A 22490-nucleotide genomic window follows, 5' to 3' on the forward strand; every position below is an offset into this window, starting at 1 on the left:
TTTAAACTTTTTACTTAATTGATTTCAAATGATTTTTATTTTTATTTACAGTGTTTTGTTACAATTTTGTGATGTGTTGGCAGGGCTGAATAAATAGACCTTCCAGATTAGGATGGGATGGAATCTTTCAAGGACATGAAGATGGACATATTTCAATCCCCATGTTTAGGATTAGTTCGGAGATATTTTTTCCCCAGCTTGTAATTGCTAGTTGAAGAGTTGTTTTTGTGATATCATTGTTTACAATGATCAGTATGTCGAATATCAAAACAGTCTTTTGTATCAATCTTTTCACCCTGCAGTTCATTGTTGACTTTTACATAGTTACATACATAGTCAATGATCAACAATTAAATATTTTAGGATCTCTGGCACTTGATTTTTGAACTCTTGGCCCTAGATACCTTCATTGCAAGAGGATAATGCTATTGTAGAGCTGTCTACTACATTCTGCTTCTTACATCTTTAAGAACCAGAGATCTGATGCTGTAAGGATTTATACTAACTAGCCTGATTTACAGAGCTTTGTTCAGAAGCAACTGACAAGGTTAAAAGATGGAGTCAGAAATAGCAAATTGTATAACATGCTATCCTATCCTATAGACTGTAAGCTCGTTTGAGCAGGGTCCTCTTCAATCAATCGTTCCTGTAATTGTCCTATTTATTGTTAAATTCCCCCTCTTATAATATTGTAAAGCGCTACGGAATCTTATGGCGATGATAATATAACACTGGTCATTACATGATCAGGTTTATTGAAACCTCAATGGAAGTAATAGTGTCTTCAAGCAGACCAATGTATTTGATAAACAGAACGAGATAGCAAAACAAAATATGTCAGGAGATGACCAGGAACTCTGTCTATTGGGGGATGGAACCCAGGATCAGAGCAATACTGGAGATACAATGGAGGTTGAGACACATAAATGATGCCCATGACTGGAACAAAAAAATGTTGTAAATGCTTCTTGCCTTACTATAACTAGAAGAATTCAGACCAAAAGGTAGCTGTATGGTTGAGCACAAGAAGTTAAAGGGACACTATAGTCACCAAAATAAGTTTAGCTTAAAGGAGCACTATAGTGCCAGGAAAATAAACACGTTTTCCTGGCACTATAGGTTTATTAGGTACCCCCTTCTAACAATGCCCCCCTCCCACTGGGCTGAAGAGGTTAAAACCTCAATGCTTTCCTATGCACGTCCAGCGTGCCCTCAATGAGATTTTCGAGATACAGTCACTAGAGGCTGGATTAACCCTCAATGTAAACATAGAAGTTTCTCCGAAACTGCTATGTTTACAGCTGCAGGGTTAAAACAAGAGGGACCTGGCACCCAGACCACTTCATTGAGCTGAAGTGGTCTGGGTTCCTATAGTGGGTCCTTTAATGATTAATCTTTGGTGTATAGACCATGTTCCTGCACTCTCACTGCTCAATGTATTATTTCAATGCTTTCCTATAGGGAAAACCTAATGCGCATGGTGCTTGCCGAGCATGTGCATTCGGACCCCCCATCGCTGTGACATCGCGGAAGGTAGACACGTGTGTGTGTGTGTATATATATATATGTAATAAATATAACATACAAGATCCAGCACACTTGCTCATTCACTAAACCGCAATTTCAAGTCTGACAGAATTGTAATAGTTTTATTTAAAAACACCTCACCTAGGCAAAAAATAATGGGGGTTTAGTTACATTATATGACATATATTGCATAACCTGCCACAACGTCAATGTACCCCATTCTTGGCAGGTCCTACTCTAGCAGCCTAATGCTTGCTCTTATGAGACTAATCCACTTACTTGGGACTCTCTGCAGGTCAAGGTTAAAGGTCCTGCCCTTGAATGAGGCACCATTGACAGGGAGGCTGCTAGTGGAGGACCTGCCAAGAATGGGGTACATTGACATTGTGGCAGGCTTATGCAAAGTATGATCATATACTGTAACTAAACCCCCATAAATAAAACTCTTAAATTCTGTGAGACTTGAAATCGCTGTTTGGATCTTGTATGTTGTATGAATTGGCCCCAGCTGCCAATTATGCATGCCTCTTAGATAGATATATATATAGATAATGTATATAAACAAGGGGTTGGTTGCACACACCGGAGCATGCTTAAATGGGGTGCTGCTTGGGGGGCCAATACATACAGTAAAAAATGAAAATCCAGCGCACTCCCTATCTACTGAACAGCTACTTTGGTGCTGATTTTGTACGTTTTATTAAAAACACCTAATCTAGGCAAAAAATTATGGGAATTCGGTTACATTATATGATCATACATTGCATAAGCCTGCCACAGCGTCAATGTACCCCATCTTTGGCAGGTCCTACTCTAACTGAAAATCCTTCCATCTCGAGTTCTCTGCAGTACAAGGCTAAATAGGATCCTGGGGTGAGGCACCTCTCCATTTTTTACTGTGTGTGTATGTATGTGTATATATTTATATATTTTGAGGGCTTGGCACTCTCCTTACCAGAATTTCAAATATACCTACCTGGGTGCAATCCACAGTGCGTCCAATATATACACGAAGAAAGATCCAGGATGCACTGTCAGGTCTTTTACCAAAGTATAGTGAGATTTATTTAAATGATGTGCATACATCAAGCAAAAATCGACGTTTCGACCCTTGCAGGTCATTTATTTATATATATATTATTCGTAATTGAAGCTGACATACAAAACCAAATCGTGCAGAGGGAACTTGATGGCATTTTGGATCTGGACTGCCCGTACGGGTGGGACCAGTCTGATATGCTTCAGATATGTTCTCTCTGTAATAGAACTAGATGAGCTAAAACCAGCTTGAGATCTGAGCCCGGACCCACCGAAGGGCAGGCTAATTCAGCTGCTTTCCATTCTCTCCTCTCTTGCTACTTGTTTTTTTTCTTTCTTTAAGTTTAAAGGGCAATCCAGACGTGGACCCCTTGCTCACGTTGCCTAGACGGATATTGGCTATACCTCACTGATGATGGCTTACAAGGTTGAAACGATTGTCTGGGGTTGCTGTATCTCTTGTGCAGAGGGAACTTGCTGGCATTTCGGATCTGGACTGCCCGTATGGGTGGGACCAGTCTGATATGCTTCAGATATGTTCTCTCTGTAATGGCACTGGATGAGTTAAAACCAGCTTGAGATCTGAGCGGGGACCCACCGAAGGGCAGGCTAATTCAGCTGCTATCTGTTCTCCGTATACTCTTGCTCCCTGTTTTTTTGCTCTCTCCAAAACCAAATTACAATTTATTTTAAAAAAATCTGTTCAAAAGTGGTCCAGTCACATTTGAAGTCCATAATGTGAAATTGCATTCCTTGCATACTGCTACATGCGGTGGCATTTTCAGTGTCTATTTAACAAGCAATGACTGTTCATTTCGATCAAAAACAAAAAATACTGCTTAGAATCCTACTCCTCGTGACTTGGGATGACAGATGGACTCTGGTAAAAATATAAATGCTACTTTCACTAGAACACCTTATAGATTTAATCAGTCCCACTGGAGTACTAGTGAGTTAGAAAAGCGTTTTTATGAGAAAACAGGAAAGTTAAAAACACACAGTTAATGTGTGGCAATCATTATACTAGGTAAGGTTTCCCTCTTTCTAAACCCCTACATTTCATGAAAATATTCCTAGAGAAACCACAGACAGATCATCTATCAGTGGATTAATACTGTAAATGTATTCTGTGTTCAATTGATAGAATTGTAGTGTTTCCTCTCTGTAAGAGTTCTGTTTGCTGTTTTTCTGAGTTTTTCTGTTTATAACAACTTACCCGGCGCTCTTAAAGGACCACTATAGTGCCAGGAAAACATACTTGTTTTCCCGGCTCTATAGGGTCCTTGGGCCCACCTTCCGCCGGGCTCTAGGGTGAGGAAGGGGTTAATCCCTTACCTTTTTTTACTCCTTTCCCGTCATTGGCTGAATGCGCATGCGTGGCACGAGCCGCGCGTGCATTCAGCCAGTCTCATAGGAAAGCATTCTCAATGCTTTCCTATGGACGCTGGCGTCTTCTCACTGTGAAAATCACAGTGGGAAGCGCGGAAGTGCCTCTAGCGGCTGTCAATGAGACAGCCACTAGAGGCTGGATTAACCCATTTGTAAACATGGCAGTTTCTCTGAAACTGCTATGTTTACAGCAGAAAGGGTTAATCCTAAATGGACTTGGCACCCAGACCACTTCATTAAGCTGAAGTGGTCTGGGTGCCTATAGTGGTCCTTTAAAGAGCGAAAAGTGGTGGAATTAATCACTTGACTATATTGTGAATTTAAATTGTATTACAAAATGCTTAAACTGAAATTCTAGCTGATTTGCAGATTTATTTCCAGTTTGGATATTTTGGTGTCAAATGTGGAATTACTTGCAATTCACATTTTACAAAATAGCCCTGAATATGTATTTGGGTGTTGGCTTATCCACAAGGGCAGATATTTATTTAAGGTTAGGTCCTTCTTTTCATCTATTAAGGTAGCACCATAGCCGCTACAGTACAATGCAGTGGTTATGGTGCCAGGAGTGTAATGTAAGTATTCAAAACATTTTCGAACAGTTTGACTTCATAACTGGGTGCCACTCCCTGCCTCCATTACAGCCACCTCTCTAGCCGGTAACTATATGTCTGAGCTAAGCCCAGTGTTGCAGAGCTTAGCTCATTGGCTGAGAGCAATCAGCTGTCACTCTCAGCCAAATAACTAGCATTGCACTACAAGACTTAGCCTGAAGCTGAGAGGAGATAGGACCCCAGGTAACATGTCAAATGGATTAAAAGCATTAAAGGTATACTATAGTCACCAGAATCACTGCAGCTTAATGTAGTGGGTCTAATATCTATTTCCTGTTCCTGCAGGCTTTTCAGACAGCCACTAGAGGTGCTTTCTAGTGCAGTGATGCACAGTGTGCAGTACCTACGTTCAACGTCTCCACATGGAGGTTCTGAACGTTCCCTATAGAGGTGCATTGATTTATTTCATCTCTCTATGAGGAGATGCTGATTAGCTCAGCATTTTACTGTGTATGTGCAATAGGGTCCCAATGCTTTCCTGTAGGAAAGCATTGGATTTGCTTAGATCAAGATTGATTCTAGACCAGGAAGGCTGGGCCAGCCGTGGCATAGCAAAACACCTTTCCCATGCGATTGGAGGGGGGCCGGTAACCTGAATAGTTTAACATTATAGTGTGAGGGATATACGTTTTATTCCTGACACTAAAGTGTTCCTTTAAATTTACACGCATAGAAGATTATAACCAAACGTCATGAGCATTTAACTTGCAGATAATAAATATATTCTGATGTGACACACCAGATGTTTTATGCAAAGTATAAGTTTTTTTTGTTTTTTTTTAACAATACTTTTTGTGGCCATGAACATGCGTTGTATTTTTAGAATTAAAGTACCAATACTTACACACACATTTTCTGACACATTCACAAATTGTGTGGTTTATTTTAACTATCACTGGGAGAGCTAGAGTGAATGAACCCTTTCCCCTGGTGTCCAGTGTGGCTGCTGTGATCCTGTAATCTTCAAGCTCTTCTTGCTGTGCTCCCTCACATGCTGTTTAGCAATGGCGTGGCCGGAGTGATGTCACATCCTGGCTCCCTGCATCACAGCAAGGCGCACAAATAGTCGAGTAGTAAGATTACTGCTCCCTCGCCACTGCCTCCATTCTGCACAGCCACCCTCCTCGGGGGCCCTAATGTGGCTGGTGCTGAACGGACTGACAAACACCCAGGGCAAAATTCCTAATCGCCATGGGGACATTGTGCTGCTTTAATATTAGATATAACTAGATCATGTCTTCACTAATATCACTTATTACTTGGGTGATGTCATGGGAAGGGATGCACAGCAAGCGCTATGTAACAATTCATTTTTTTCAGATAAAAAGCAATAATTTTGGAACATTTTATTCATTCATGTGTTATCCTTTGGTGGAATTTGTATGTTAGATCGTGCTGGACAGTTCTTTTCAAATACAACCCAACAGCATCAAGACAAAGAATGCTGATCTGGTAACCTTTGAGAAAACATTTCGGGAAAATTTTCTCTTTGTGTCAAAATAATGGACCTGCCACCTTGAAAATAAAATTCCACTATTTTTACACTTTGTTCCTTTGTGAAATTACCCATGATGAATATCCCAACACTCCATTATAATATGTACCTGCAACAACAAAAAATTTAACTATTAACAAATTATTTACCTGCCAAATCCTACTCTGAATTATATTGTTGTTTGTTTTTTGTTTTTTGTGTGTGTGTAAAATTCCTTTTATTAAAGGACATTATTTATTTTATTTATTTTTTTCAAAAAAATGCAGGTGATGCATAAACATGGCAAGGCTCACAAATCTCATATATAATAAACATGTTTAACAACAAAATGAGATACAGAAATCTCCATATATGTAATATTAGAAAATACACAAGGTCTTGAATCAAGCATAATCGGGCAGTCCGATTTACAATAAATTGTCTGGTATTGTTGTATGATTCACGCAACCCTCTCCTCAACAACCTACCGTATATACTCGAGTATAAGACGAGTTTTTCAGCACATTTTTTGTGCTGAAAAACACTAACTCGTCTTATACTCGAGTCAGTTGTCTGTATTATGGCAATTTACATTTCCATAATACAGACATGGACCGGGGGCTGTCAGGAAGCTGTAACTTACCTTCACCGCAGCTCCTGTCAGCTCCCTTCTCTCTCCTCCGTCCGTGCAGCTCCCAGGTCAGCTCCCTCTGCAACTCTCGCGAGAGCCGCGGGGTCAGAGCGTTGCCACGGGTTACCGTGGCAACGCTCCGCGCGGCCGCGAGAGTTGCAGAGGGAGCTGACCTGGGAGCTGCACGGACGGAGGAGAGAGAAGGGAGCTGACAGGAGCTGCGGTGAAGGTAAGTTACAGCTTCCTGACAGCCCCCCTCCTACAGCCCATACACTGGACCACCAGGGAGTGAGAGCCCCCCTCCCTGGCCAGCTAACAAGCAGGGAGGGGGGACGAAAAAATACAAATATTAATAATAAAACAAAAAATAATTAAAATAATAACAAAAATAATAATACAAATAATAATAAAATAAAAAAAAATAGTTACCTAAAAAAAATAACATTTTAAAAAAATATTAAAATAATAATTAAATAATAATTAATAAAATGCCCACACTGCACATACACACACTGCACTGCATTCATTATAAACACACTGCATTCATACACACTGCACTCACACTGCACTCATATACACACACTGCACTGCATTCATTATACACACACTGCATACACACTGCACTCATACACACACTGCACTGCATTCATTATATACACACTGCATTCATACACATACACACTGCATTCATACACATACACACTGCATTCATACACATACACACTGCACTCATATACACACACACACTGCACTCATATACACACACTGCACTGCATTCATTATACACACACTGCATACACACTGCACTCATACACACACACTGCACTCATACACACACACACTGCACTCATACACACACACACTGCACTCATACACACACACACTGCACTCATACACACACACTGCACTCATACACACACACTGCACTCATACACACACACACTGCATTCATACACACTGCACTCATGCACACACACTGCACTCATGCACACACACTGCACTCATGCACACACACTGCACTCATGCACACACACTGCACTCATACATACACACTGCACTGCATTCATTATACACACACTGCACTCATACACACACACACTGCACTCATACACACACACACTGCACTCCATTCATTATATACACACTGCACTCATACACACACTGCATACACACACTGCATACACACACACAGCACTCACACACACACACTGCATTAATGATATACACACACTGTAAATAAATATTCAGTTAATATAATTTTTTTAGGATCTAATTTTATTTAGAAATTTACCAGTAGCTGCTGCATTTCCCACCCTAGTCTTATACTCGAGTCAATAAGTTTTCCCAGTTTTTTGGGGTAAAATTAGGGGCCTCGGCTTATATTCTGGTCGGCTTATACTCGAGTATATACGGTACTCTCTTTTTTGTCCTACCCTGTAGAAAAAATACTATCTATTTAGACTCGGACACCCAAAAAAAAAAAAAAAATTTATATTCACTGACACTCTGATCTCACCATGGCCATCACATCTTCCTTGGCTGATATCATTACAACCCTTATGATTCTTATCCAATCCCAGGAAGGATTGGGAGCTAGGGTGCATGCACAGCAATCACCCCACTACGCCAATCAGCGTCTTCTCATAGAGATGCATTGACTCTGTTCACTGCAATCTTTGCAGGACCGCATCCAGGAAGTCCCTCTAGTGGTTGCCACTCGTGCAGCCAGTAGAGGTGTTATTTAAGCTGCAATCTAAGCACTACTTTTTTTCAGATTCCCTAATGCTGATTGAACAGCTGTTTGATTATTATTATTTTATTGTTTATATAGCGCCAGCAAATTCTGTAGCGCTGTACCATTGACTCTTTGCCAAATGCATACAGAAACCCAACTCCTCATTTTCAACATGCACATAAAACTTATGAAAAGCAGAAAGGCCATTCTTGTGTAATATCCATGCACAACTTCAAGAGTTATTGATAGATAATTTTTTTTGTTTTGTTTTCTTGGAATATCTCCATAAAATGCAGAACTTAGGAAAGATGACCCCTATACCATTGAAACATTCCCCCAAACCTTCGTATTATGCTTCATCCTTTATACTTGAGTTTTTATTATTTTTTCACGGCAGGCTTTTGTAGCTCACTAGGTTTCCCTAGGGAATGATGAAAGCCGCAAGGAGTTTTAGTGGAAGCAGCATTTATATTTGTATCTGTGTCTCTCTGTTAAGCTAAGCCATGGGAAGTTGGTTTCTAAGCTGTATTTAGTTTTGTTGCTGACTTGAACAATCATTACTAGTTCTGCCATTACATCCATCACTGACAAGAGCCTCTCCATTGGGGATCGATGTGAACTATCTAGATCTCTGTGTCTAGTTATTATGAGGGGAGATTTATCAACGGTGCTGCTGACAATTATCCATCTAATTTTTGGCTCAAATTATAAAATTTGTCTTTTTTTTTTTTTTTTTTGATTGGTTTCTTTTTTTTTTTGCCACCTAACAGTCGTCATTTTTTTTACCTGTCGAAAATGCTTTATGAATATTTCCGCCATTTTTTTTTAGAGGCCAGGAAGAGGCAGAAATTTTTTTACCACTATAAATTTGGCAATCTTCTGAGATGGAAGATTCAGTGAAAACTGGTGGAGTTTGCTATGAAGAAAGCCATCGCTTTTTAGATAAAAATAAATAAATGTGATTTTTTTTTATTTTTTATTTTTTATTATGATGTATTTATCTATTTGTGGTCAGAAGTATAAAAGCCGTATGTAAATTGAGGGTGGTGCCGAAACCAATGTAAAGGTAGGCCGGTAAATAAAAGAGGCCCCACTAAGGTAAACAGAAGAGAGAAAACAAAATTAGGTACAATAATTTAAATAAGGAGAAGTGGGTGGGATGACCTAAAACATTCCGCCCAGGTAAGAGGGGGGAGGGATTATATAGATGAAACTCCTCCCACAATTACAGGCCTGCATCCTTAACACTTGTGTTCAGAACTATAAAAGCTGTACGTACATTGATTTTGGTGCAAACCAGTTGTGGTAGGCCTGTAAATAAAAGAGGACAAAAAAAGGTTGCAAAGAAAAATACAGAATTATAAAGCCAAACTTTTGAATGCTTTTCTCAATTCGTTCTCTGGAACGGTTATAAACGGAGCCTTTTGATGATGTGAACTGGGGAATCAACAGTGGAGGCTGCTAATGCTGCCCCGATTCTGCAGGAATGCCAAGAAAAAGATATGGGGTTGAAACAGTCTTAGGAACAGGGTCCTAACATACAAAATTCTCACTCAACACTAGCCATTAGCGAATAAAAATATAGACCCCTGGGAGTAGACATACTCCTCTACTAAGTATGCTATGGACTTTGGGGGCTTGTAGTGTCAAGTAACTATTATGGTCTGGCTTGCATTTGGACTTAATGTTTTAAGCTGTGCGTGTGTGTGTGTGTATTATGGACACTAGCTTCCTCTTCACGACGTTCAAACGTTGTGTAACTAGCTGTTTTGGGGTTCGGGTAGATGACTGCCTCTTATTCACCCATAGTTCCCACATACTTTTCATGAAGCCCCTCTCATTGGGTCTGCTGTTGTAGTAGCATTCAAGCAGGTCTGGGTTCTCGTTTCCAGGAATGGTTCCAGTAGCCCACTTATATGATCTAAGTGGTATATGTGTGTGTGTATATATAATATATTTGTATATAGAGCGAGAGAGAGATGTTGTTTTTGTTTTTCTTAGTGACTGTAGGGATTTATGGGAGTTGCATTTTCGCTGTCAACGTTTTGCAGTAGGAAGCTGGCAATTGAGCTACAAATCACATATAACTGTTTATAGAATGTGCTCAGTACTTCATAGACACATTTGGGAATATCACATCAGGTTTGGTAGATGCTCTCTGCAGAAGCTGCAAATCCAGAGAATTCACAGCAAAGAGGTTGCTTTAAATGTGAGGGTTTTGTGTGTGTGTGTCTGTGTCTGTATTGCTATAAGAGGAAAACGTGTACCTATCCCGGTACAGAACACTTTGAAATAAAAACGTTTTAGAAATTCATCTGTACATTCTACAAAATGGATAGGTTTTAATTAAATAGTTTGAAAACTATGCGAAGCAACATTGTATTACCATCCATCCTCTAAGAGCTTTTCTTGAAATGACAATTTTTCCACCATAAAATCTTGGGCTCATTGCATATGGTTTTGGTAAATGGACCTGTACCTGCATATTGCTACTTACAGGGTTACCTTAAAGCGACTCCATAGTCACCAGAATTACTACAGTTTATTGTATTTGTTCTGGTGAGTGTAATCATTCCCTTCATACTTTTTGCAGCAAACGGTGTTTACTGCCTAGGCATAACTCCATTTGCCACTCCTCAGGTGGCTGCTAGAGGTGCTTCCTGGGGCAGTGCGGCACTGTGTCACTGACATTCAATGTCTCCACCCTCTGCATGCAAACACTGAACTTTCCTCATAGAGATGCATTTATTCAATGAGGAGATCCTGATTGGCCAGGTTGGTGTCTGGTCTTTCTGGCTCTGCCCCTGATCTGCCTCCTTCATATTTTCTGTGTAATATGCCCTATTGAACCCCATGATTAAGGTCAACCAACTCCTTTGTTTGCAATAAAAGCTGTAAGTAAAAATAAGGTTTTTTTTTTGTTTGTTTTTTTTAAACTTCCTTTCAATCCAGTGCCAGGCAAATCTCCAGGCACTGATTTCCACACCCTGTCCTCAAATCACAGGGACGTCGCACAGTCCAAACACAGGCTTCTCATAGAGAGGCATGTGATTAGACCAATTGCCAGCGCCGAGCACGTGCACTAGGGAAGGGTAAGAGGGAGGATTTTTTTTTTTTTTTAACTGCCTGCAACAGAGAGAGGCAGGAGGGAGCACACACTGTGAGGTAGGGTATACGGCTTTATTCCCATTGAAGGCGCTCCACCTGCCAAGGGAACATTTGTACATCTATTGTCACCATGCAGTACGCCCTGGTGACAGATTTTAAATATGCACAGAATTGACATTGGGTAACCTGGAACAGAGTTCTGGGATACCAGTGTCATGTGTGCTGGGGGTGCAAATAGATCCCAGCACACAGTTGCCAATAACTCAGTTTGTTCAGTGTTTCAAGCTAAAGCACTGCAGATACATCCCTTTACCATCATGACCATTTCAAGTCACTGAAGTGGTCATGGTGGTTGGCATTACCCTTTAAATAAAACCGATGTCGCCATTCACCTACACATTTTCCTTATTGTATCCAAGATGGACTTTATATCTCCTTTCCATCCAATCTATGCAGGGTGGGCATATACAAAATCCTTGCTTTCCTTCCCAGCTCTTGGAGAGAGACGGTGCCACTACTAAGTAAATGTGCAGTCCACAGCTCCAGCAGTGTTTGTGTACTGCTCCATTTACAAAACTGTAAGTGGGGCTGTGTAACAGTCACCTGGGGACTTATGGAACAGTTTGCCAGGAGTTAGAGCCCAGTTGCAGGAGATGGCACAAGGAGGAGACAAAATCCAAAAACACAGTACAGATAAAGGGGTAATCCGAAGGCATGGTTAGACGAGAAGCAGAAGGTCCAGGAAATCAGTCAGTAGTGCAGGAAACACCAAACAGGCAAAATTACCAGATACTAGGTCTCAGGCAGGGCTGGCTTTTACAGCCTGCTAATTAGGTGTAGCTGACCCTAATTGGAAAAGGGCTGCAAGTGGATCAGCGCTTCTTAATCCAGGCAAAGGGTCAGGAAGCAGAACAAATTCAAACAGAAACTGAAGCCCCCTGGTGGATGTCATGGCAGAGAACCTGACTGGGATGCTGGAGCTGTGAGTTCAAACCCAGTTAGGGCTCTTAAAGGGGCGGCCACACCTTGCTGTCTGGTGGGCTCAGGCTGTGCCGTGACAGGCTGTTGCCATACAGCTGCTGCAGTGAGCCTATTAACTTATTCAGCAGTTCCACTCATTTTTTGTAATGAATGGAACTGCTGCCAGTAACTGCGCTACATATACCATAAAGCTATAGTAAACAGAGGTTTGTAGGATGCGATCAGATGGATATACCACAATTAGAGGCTCCTGATTGGTAGAGCCTTTCTCTAGTCTGGCAATGAGTTTGCTGCTGCCTTTCTTGGTCAACTGAAGCACCTGCAGAAACGATTATTTTATTATATAATTAACAATATGGAGAGCATATTGTTAATACATAGTGTATCCCCTTCAAGTCAAAACTCTTTAAAATCATTACTTCATTGCTTCCTAATGCGAAGGAAGTATTAGAATTATGAATTTGGAACATGTATTTAAAGTTTGTAGCAGCAGGTTTGGCAGTACATGATGTCACAGTGTCCCCTTCATGTGGAAGATTGCCCTGCTTTGGGGTAGTGTTCTCAAGTAGGCCCATTCTATCACTCGGAAAAGGAGGGAGGAGTGTGGTGCAGGGAAGGCATTACTTTAGTCTAACACCCAATCATGGCGGCACTTGCACAATGGGAAAGAGCTGAGTATTTACTCACTTGCTCCCAAATTAAAGGAACACTATAGGGTCAGGAACAATCAGCACGTCCTCATAGATATGAATTGAATCAATGCATCTCTATGAGGAAAATTCAGCATGGAGTCGCTGAACGGTAGTGCTGCCTACTGTGTAGCACTGCCCCAGGAAGCACCTCTAGTAGCCATCTGAGTAGTGGCCAGTGGAGGTGTCCCTAGCGGGCAATGTAAACTCTGAAAAGGCAGTGTTTGCATGAAAATGCCTGAAGGGACTGATTCTACTCACCAGAACTACTACTACCTTAAAGGACCACTCTAGTGCCAGGAAAACATACTCTTTTTCCTGGCACTAGAGTGCCCTGAGGGTGCCCCCACCCTCAGGGTCCCCCTCCCGCCCGGCTCTGGAAAGGGGAAAAGGGGTAAAACTTACCTTTTTCCAGCGCTGGGCGGGGAGATCTCTGCCTCCGATCCTCCTCCGTTCCGCCCCGTCGGCTGAATGCGCACGCGCGGCAAGAGCTGCGCGCGCATTCAGCCGGTCGCATAGGAAAGCATTTACAATGCTTTCCTATGGACGCTTGCGTGCTCTCACTGTGATTTTCACAGTGAGAATCACGCAAGCGCCTCTAGCGGCTGTCAATGAGACAGCCACTAGAGGATTAGGGGGAAGGCTTAACCAATTTATAAACATAGCAGTTTCTCTGAAACTATGTTTATAAAAAAAATGGGTTAACCCTAGCTGGACCTGGCACCCAGACCACTTCATTAAGCTGAAGTGGTCTGGGTGCCTAGAGTGGTCCTTTAAGCTGCAGTTGTTCTGGTGGCCATAGTGTCCCTTAAACTCATTTATATAATTGATCTTTATTCATTGCTTTAGAAGCGGTTATACTTTTAATCATTCCAAAGTCAATAAAAGAAGTACCATTAAGTCAGCTATAACTCTAGTTGTATTTAAAGGCTAGCAGTCTAAATTGTTTGTTTTTTTCCTTTTTCTAGTGGGTGTTTGTATCTTAATTGTGATTGTTTGTTCAAGTGAAATGTTTGAACTTTGTCATGTGATGTTTGTTTTATTTACCTAGTGCATATTTTTGCAATTTGAATGGAATAAGACGTTTATGCGACTCGGGGTAATCATTCCATATCCTGCGGGTGGGGGGGGTCTTTTGAAGAATTATACAACTAAAGCCTCTGAACGTAATTGTTTAGGTCACACACAAAATTATTTGATTGCTTCAAGGTGTTTGGTGAATAGAACAGCTTCAGGTTTAAGATATTCAGTGCTTCCATTAATTTTGTTGTAAAATATTTCAGATGTAGTTAATTTCGGGTCAAGTGCATGAATCAATGTCTTTGTAAAGTGCGCCGCCTTAAGAATTTTAGGAATTTCCTTTTTACTAGGAAATGTGGTGTATTACTAAAAGAAAGTGAAAGACCAGAAGTAAAGCGGTCAGCTATAATAGTACAGGAAATCACCCAGTGGTCAAACATGCTCTGTCTTAAACAGGAACTGTCACTTCCCAGGATTTGAGAACATATTAGCAAATATGTTTTGTGAGGTTTGTAAAATAATATGTAAAAATACACATATCAGTCTTGCAACTGGGGGCCACCCTATTGTCTCCTTGTCAATCATCATTATAAATTACTTGGAAATCTTTTTTCTTTGTTCATCTTTATAATTGTTGTCATTTTCTGCCAGATATAATGAAAAGAGAAGAAACCAAAACATTTTCTCATCTCATTCTTGTTTGCATGCTGTGCCTGGACTGGACTGGATTGTGGTTTAATTTCTTAAAGGGACACTATAGGCACCCAGACCACTTTAGCTCATTGAAGTGTTCTGGGTGCTTTGTCTCTGTCCCCTTTCGGCCTGCCATGTAAATAATGGCAGTTTTAGAGAAACTGCAATAAATACATTGCAGGACTAAGACTGCATTTAGTGGCTGTCAATTAGGCAACCTCTAGATGCACTTCCTGGTGGCTAACCAACTTTTGGTCGCTTGATGCTGGATGTCCTCACACCTAATGGGCATTAGCATTCATTTTCCTTACACCGTAGTATCCCTTTAATTAGAATCTGTAATATAAAAGAGAAAACTAAGCAACACGTGAAAAAAGTTGAATTGATTACTTCAACCACCATGACCACTTCTGCTTTTTTAAGTGGTCATGGTGCTAGGAGTCTGGATGTGCAGTGTTTCAGCTTTAAACATTGCAGATCCAGAGTTATTTGTGTTCTGGGTAATAGTTACACCCTTGGCACATTTTACTTAGGCAGCCCAGAACTCTGTTCAGACTGCCTAATGTCAGTTCTGCGAGCTGGAGGCAGATGTTCACTGCTTCTGTCTCCCCCTCCGTGTCTAGTTATTATTCCATTTTCAATGATTATTTTTTTCACTTACCTTCACTCCTTATTTTTCTCTCTCTCCCCTCGCATGCGATCTTAGTCGGTTAAATGTTCCAGTCAAATACTTCTCTACGAGAAACCTTTGATTGGACCTTCATGCAGGTCCTGTGATGTCACAAGGGAGTGTGCCAAGCAGTTTGTTGGTTTTGTGCTTGATGTGTCCCTTAAATAATTTTTAATCTTGATCCAGTTTCCAAACTACAGTGGTCTATTAAGGTGATGACAAATGAGTATTTTAAACAGAAAAATGGCATCCACTCTAATTTTGATTTGCTTAGCAGTGAGAGACATTAGGGTAATAGGTTAAATCATTACATACAAACTTAATTGTGGCTCTAAATTGTGTTTGCTTTTTTTCTTTCTTGTGACTACTTTTTCTTTTCCATTTTAGGATACTCAACCCCTCAGGGTGGTATGTTGATCAAACATCAGGTGAGACGGTGTCTGGCGCAAGAGGGATTACTCTAAAACTGGGCACCCTCAACATGGGCCAGTGTGTCACCAAGTGCAAGAACCCATCTTCGACACTAGGCAGTAAAAATGGTGAGAGGGAATCCAGCAAGCAACCTAAAAGAAGTTCAAGCCACAAGGAGGAACACTTGGTTAGTGGGAAGGCAGCTGGAGACATTCTTGTCAACGGAACAAAGAAAACCGATGCCACAGTAGAAGGAAGTCAACAACAAGCACCTTCTGGTGACACCAAGAAAAAAGAGACTGGCATGGGGGTGGAGATGTCATCTGTGCAGCGAATCGAAGAATTATTTAAGAGATACAAGGATGAACGAGAAGATGTCATATTAGAAGAAGGCATGGAAAGATTTTGCAATGATCTGTGTGTGGATCCTACAGAATTTAAAGTGTTAGTTCTGGCTTGGAAGTTTCAGGCCGCCACTATGTGCAAGTTTACCAGGTCAGTCTTCCTACTGGTGGTTTCTGTTTGCCTTGTCACAGTATTATATCCAGGTTTTCCCTCTTTAGTGGGCAACATGGCATCTGCCTAAAGAACCATCATCAAATGGCATTTTCCTCAACTTTGTTCCTCGTCAACTAGGAAGAATAGCTAGTGTAAGGGATGGGGCAGAGGTTTAGTTTGGGGGAAGGGGAGAAAAGAATAAACGGCTACTCCGATCATCTTATCCACTTCGGGCCTCTGTAGTGGTTATGATGCCAGAGGTAGCCTGGCCCGGTTTCCTGGTAATGGGGCAAACCGTTTAGCACCGGTTTGCCCTCTCACCTGGCTCCCTGTCAGGCTCCGAGACTCCCTGGTGGTATGGTGATGTGCTTCTGGTTCTTCAGCTGACCACTCTCAGCCAGTCACTGACATTCTGTGCAATGAAAGTGGCACAGAATTGACATTAACAAAACGATGCACATACAGACTCCAGGCAATATGACCACTTCAAATCCCTGAAATAGTCATGGTGCTTGAAGTAACCCTTTAAAGGAACTCTCAATTTTTTAAATTTTTTCACTCCAATGCTTATTTGTTATCCCCCTCCCCTCAAAGATAACTTGCTTGTATTATTTGCTCCATGTTTGGCTGTGTGTTGCCTTTGCCAGCACTCTCCTATTTTCTCTGCACAGGCTAAAGATTGATAAGCCTGTTTGCTGGAGCCAAACTCTCTAGCAATCGCAGCTTTCCATTGCTTTTCAGTGCGCTGTTGTACAGTTATAAAAGTACTGATATCTATTGAAATCGGCACTTTTATACATTGTTGAAAATATTTCAGTAAGGCTTTGTCACTTCGACGCTGTTGCACATAGAAGGCTTATCAATAAACTGCAATCTTTAAGTTTGGTTTCCATTATTTTTGAATGGGTTAGGCAGTGGCTGAGTGACAGGCAACAGAGGGTTGTAGTCAATGGAGTATATTCGAAGCTTGGGCTTGTCACCAGTTGGGGTACTGGGATCTGTACTTGGATCCATTCTCTTTAATATTTTTATTAGTGATCTTGCAGAAAGTCTTGATGGTAAGGTATGTCTTTTTGCGGATGATACTAAGATATGTAACAGGGTTGATGTTCCAGGAGGTACAAGCCAAATGGTAAATGATTTAGGTAAACTAGAAAAATTGTCAGAGCTGTGGCAACTGACGTTTAATGCAAGATAATGCATCTTGGATGTAAAAACCCAAGGGCAGAGTACAGAATATTTGATAGAGTCCTAACCTCAAGATCTGAGGAAAGGGTTTTAGGGGTGATTATTTCTGATGACTTAAAGGTAGGCAGACAATGTAATAGAGCAGCAGGAAATGCTAGCAGAATGCTTGGTTGTATAGTGAGAGGCATTAGCAGTAGAAAGAGGGAAGTGCTCATGCCATTGTAGGAAGTATTACTTTACTGAGAGGGTAGTGGATGCATGGAATAGCCTTCCAGCTGAAGTGGTAGAGGTTAACACAGTAAAGGAGTTTAAGCATGTGTGGGATAGGCATAAGGCTATCCTAACTATAAGATAAGGCCAGAGACTAATGAAAGTATTTAGAAAATTGGGCAGACTAGATGGGCCTAATGGTTCTTATCTGCCGTCACATTCTATGTTTCTATGAAAAAAAATGGCAGACTCCAAGCTAAAGTGCCAAATTTGTTTGTAGTGTTCCTATAAGAGTAGTCAAGGGTCCCCATATATATGATTATTCAATTACTGATCAGGCGCGGTACGTCCTTCAAGTGATCATGAGTACATGGATAATGTTTATTATTATTTCTACTTTCCTGCACAAATTGTCATTCTTCAGAGGCATATTTGACATTAAAGCACAGCCTGGAACAGTGTACATTATCTATTTCAGTAAAATGTTTTGTGTTATCATCAATATGGTGGATTTAGGAATTATCCCCTTAGCCTCTCTTAACATACCATTCTATAGCTTTAATGTTCAGGAACAAGAATGTTGTAAAACTATACTGTGTGTATTTTCATTTGTGATTTGTTACTGTATGTCTCTTACCTTACAATGCAAAATCCTTATTTTTTTTTTATTTTTTTAAAGGAGAAAGTTTCTTAAATGTTTGCCAGCCATTTTGGAAGGTGCATACTAAATACCAAAGGTGCAAAACTGCATCAGACCCAAAAAATCCTATTTGGCTCTGCAAGATGGCAAGAAACCTTGAGTTATATGGAATGCATGTGTTCCTACAATAAGCTAATGTGCAGTGTTAATTTTGGCGACAAATTTCAATTTAATTTTAGTCATAGTCTTTCGACTAAATCTCAAAAGTTTTAGTCCACTTGAATTTGATTAAAATTGTTAGTCGACAAAATTAACACTGCTGTACATAGTGCGCCCATCGCACAGTAAGCGGCCTGGTCACCATCTTTGCAAAATATGCATCAACCACAGAAGGTGACAGGGCCACTTTAACCTGTAAGTAAGCACATTTGCTCTTACATACACAATGTGGTAAAGACCGAGGGATTTATTCACTAAAAAGTAAGTTTAGGTAAAAACAGCCAAGATGGGAGATTTCCCCCCCCCCCCCCCCACCCCCGCCCCAAAATCAACACTTTTTTTGTTTAAAATGTGTTATTTGATTTTCATTTCACTTTTTTATTTTTATTTTTTTTATTTATTTATTTTTAGATTTTCAGATTCTGTTTCTTAGCGTTATTCTTGTACTTTTCAAAGTGTCGTTCACATTTTACTAAAGCACTACTGGGCTCCAGCTATGGGTATAGCCCCCAATACATAGTACAAAACAAAGTTACCAAATCCCTGTGCACTTTTAAATAACTGGAGGTTTTTTAGTATCACTCCATTGGCCATTAAAGTTTAAGCTCTCCTTTCACATTAAGGCAAAACCTTTTTGGTAAGTCCTACACAATTCACCTTGCTGATTTCAACTAAAAGGAAAAATCTGTAATTAGACAAAGAGGGGTATTATTATGAACCCCTACACACTCCTTTCTTTATTTTATTTTTTTTATTCTTGCACGTATCTGTATTGGGACTGATGAAAACTGTAGTCATTGCTGCATCCCAGGAGTGGGAGTTGAGTGAAGGACTTTGTGGTAGTTGTTTCTAGATTACTCATTCCACGTGTGTCCTATTAATGGTTAATAAAAGTGTAGGGCATGGGTGCCCAAATGGTAGATCCCTAGATGTTTCAAAACTACAGTTTCCATGATGCTTTGTCATTTTAAATGCTTTCTAAAGGAATGCAAAGCATCATGACATTTGTAGTTCTGCAACATCTGGGCATCTCTATCTTTTGGGCACCAACAGTGTAGGGCAGGGGCTCCCAACTTAGTCCTCAAGTACCCCCTACTCGTCAAGGACTTAGGGTCTACCCTGTTGTGTCTAAAGTGTTTTTAGAAAAAGAAAAAAAAAAACTTTGGACACAACTAGGTAATCTCTAAATGCTGGAGTGTTAGGGGGCACTTAAAGACTGGGTTGGGAACAACTGGTATAGGGAATCATACAAATTTCCCTCTCTGTCTTAGAGATTGTGCCTTTTACATGAAAGCAGCAAGGTGAATTGTTGGTGTAGGACTTGCTAAAGAGGTTTTGCCTTGATGTGGCAGGTGAGCTTACACTCTAATGGTCATTGGAGTGATACTAAAAACCTCCAGTTAACTAAATGTGCATTTGGATTTTGGAACATGTGCAGGTAAAAAAAAAGAAAAATGCTACTGGGTCTTGTACTCACTTTTTACTGCTGAAGATGTATCACGCTGGTCAGTGCATTTCCATTTGGTAAATACAGTACTATTCACATTTTTTTTTCTCTTCTAGGAAGGAGTTTTTCGATGGCTGCAAAGCTATCAATGCAGATAGCATTGAGGGGATTTGTAACAGGTTCCCTAGCCTGCTAAATGAAGCTAAACAGGAGGACAAATTTAAGGATCTATACCGCTTCACCTTTCAGTTTGGCCTGGACTCCGAAGAAGGTCAGAGGTCTCTTCACCGGGAAATAGCCATCGCCCTGTGGAGACTAGTGTTCACTCAAAACAAACCCCTCATTTTGGACCAGTGGTTAGATTTCCTAATCGAGAACCCCTCAGGAATCAAGGGAATCTCCCGGGACACATGGAACATGTTCCTAAACTTTACTCAGGTGATTGGACCAGACCTTAGCAATTACAGTGAAGATGAGGCCTGGCCTAGTCTCTTCGACACCTTTGTGGAATGGGAAATCGAACACCGGAGAAAGGAGAAGGAAACCAAATGTATTACATTTTCAGGCACAGACGATCTGAGTATAGACAAACAAACTTAGCAACTTGAAAACCGCAAAAAAAATTTAAATAAATGCATTCTGGCCACCTTCATTAAATGTAAACTCTGAACCTTTTCTGGAAATTTAATGAAGAACTCATAATTTTTTTTTTCTTTGTTTTCTTAATACACCTTTTTCTGCCTTCTATTTGAAAGGGCTCTAAATGCTGATAACATATTTCAGGCACTTTCTTACCATTTGGTTGGTTCTTTCTAACTATATTATATTTGTTTTTTAAAATATGGAATTCCTCTTAAGGTGCCAGAAAGTGTTTTCATCTTTATATTTCAGGTTTGCCTGGCACTAACAAACACAACTAGGCGCTTGGAAAGGGGAGGGAAGGGGTCTGGGTTTAATGACCCGCGGGAGAATTGTATTTAATTTAACCTTGTTGATGTCATTGGAATTTGCAAAGCAATGCATTGTGGGACCTCTGGGTAAAAAGTAGCGATGACCCGGCTCCTTAACACATCATGTGCCCTCTTTAAATTTTACCTTTTTTATGTTAAATTATTCACTGCTGGAGATTTTCAATAATACGCTAGTCTTTGACAACTAGAAAGAGTATAAAGTTCCATCGTTGTGTAACTTTTCTTCCACTCTTAATTACTGACCTTTGTTCCCCGACTAATGAACCTTTTGTGAGATTTTTCCAGCCTTGAACCCCCTTTGGTGCCAAAGGGGCTTGCAACAAAACTGTATGTCTGTCTATCTGGCATGTAAAGGTTTTAAAATATGCAGCCCTTAATGAGTGAGCCAGGGTCATGTTTTTTATCCTGTGTTTCAGGGTAGTTCCTTACTGTGTGTAGTGCTGTTTACATTGTTGGGTTTTAAGATTTGTAATCGTTCAGTGGGGTTCAGAAGGGAACTCGTTTTCTCAGACGTTATATCAGAGCATTAAACGTATATATGTGCATTTAGTTACAACGTGCAAGACTCCTGCAAAAAGAAAAGAAAAAACACCCTTGTTTAAAAAAAAAAATTCACGCTTTTCAAGTAAACCTGTAAAATAATATACCTTATCCAATTTGTGAAGTGGAAATGAAGAACAACTGTCCCAGTTTATATTTTATTTTTGTGTACACTTGTTTTTTTGTTTTTGTTTTTCCTTTAATTAATTTAAATCCCAAAAATACTGAACAAAAAAAGAAAACTAGCTTATTGGAATGTGTTTCAACAGGACCAGCTAATTTAACACAGGTTGTGTTACCTTTTACTTGCTAAACAACAGATACATTGTAGTTTGTATGGCTTAAAAAGAAAAGAAAAAAAAAAAACTTATATTTCTGCTTAACCCCTTCAGGACAGATGATGTCTTAATTCACATTAAGAAAGGATTCGCATAAACCTGGCCCTAAGGGGTTAAATAATTCTGTACTGTCTATGTATGAAGACACTAAAAGGCATAGCAAACTGTCACTGCAATGTTACCCCATTTTATTTTATTTTGCTAAGCCACTTTGTACTGTAATGGACCAGGAGTAAGACAAATACATATTACATATTGATCATTTCCTAGTACAGGAAAAAGAAAATATATATAGATATATTTGTTTTAGTTAAAGCATTCATTCATTTATACCCAAGTCCTTTGTACCAAGCTAATTAACTGAGCAATCTAAGTGCTGTTGGACTGCAACTCATTCTAATTCTTCAGCCTGTTGGCTTGGGCAGATAGGAGTATTAGTAGTCAAACAGACAAAGGATT

The 22490-nt window shown here is 40.3% G+C and overlaps 1 protein-coding gene across 1 annotated transcript in view; it reads left to right on the forward strand.

The window, feature by feature from the left end:
- Window positions 1-21853, forward strand: part of DCUN1D3 (defective in cullin neddylation 1 domain containing 3) — a 28272-nt gene extending 6419 nt beyond the window's left edge. The window contains exons 2-3 of the mRNA XM_063428893.1: window positions 15957-16475; window positions 20299-21853. Coding sequence (XP_063284963.1) covers window positions 15957-16475; window positions 20299-20782 — 1003 coding nt within the window. The 3' untranslated portion in view covers window positions 20783-21853. The remainder of the gene's footprint in view (window positions 1-15956; window positions 16476-20298) is intronic.
- Window positions 21854-22490: the final 637 nt, after the last annotated feature.

The sequence above is a fragment of the Pelobates fuscus genome, chromosome 8, assembly GCF_036172605.1.
Source record: "Pelobates fuscus isolate aPelFus1 chromosome 8, aPelFus1.pri, whole genome shotgun sequence".
NCBI lineage: Eukaryota > Metazoa > Chordata > Amphibia > Anura > Pelobatidae > Pelobates > Pelobates fuscus.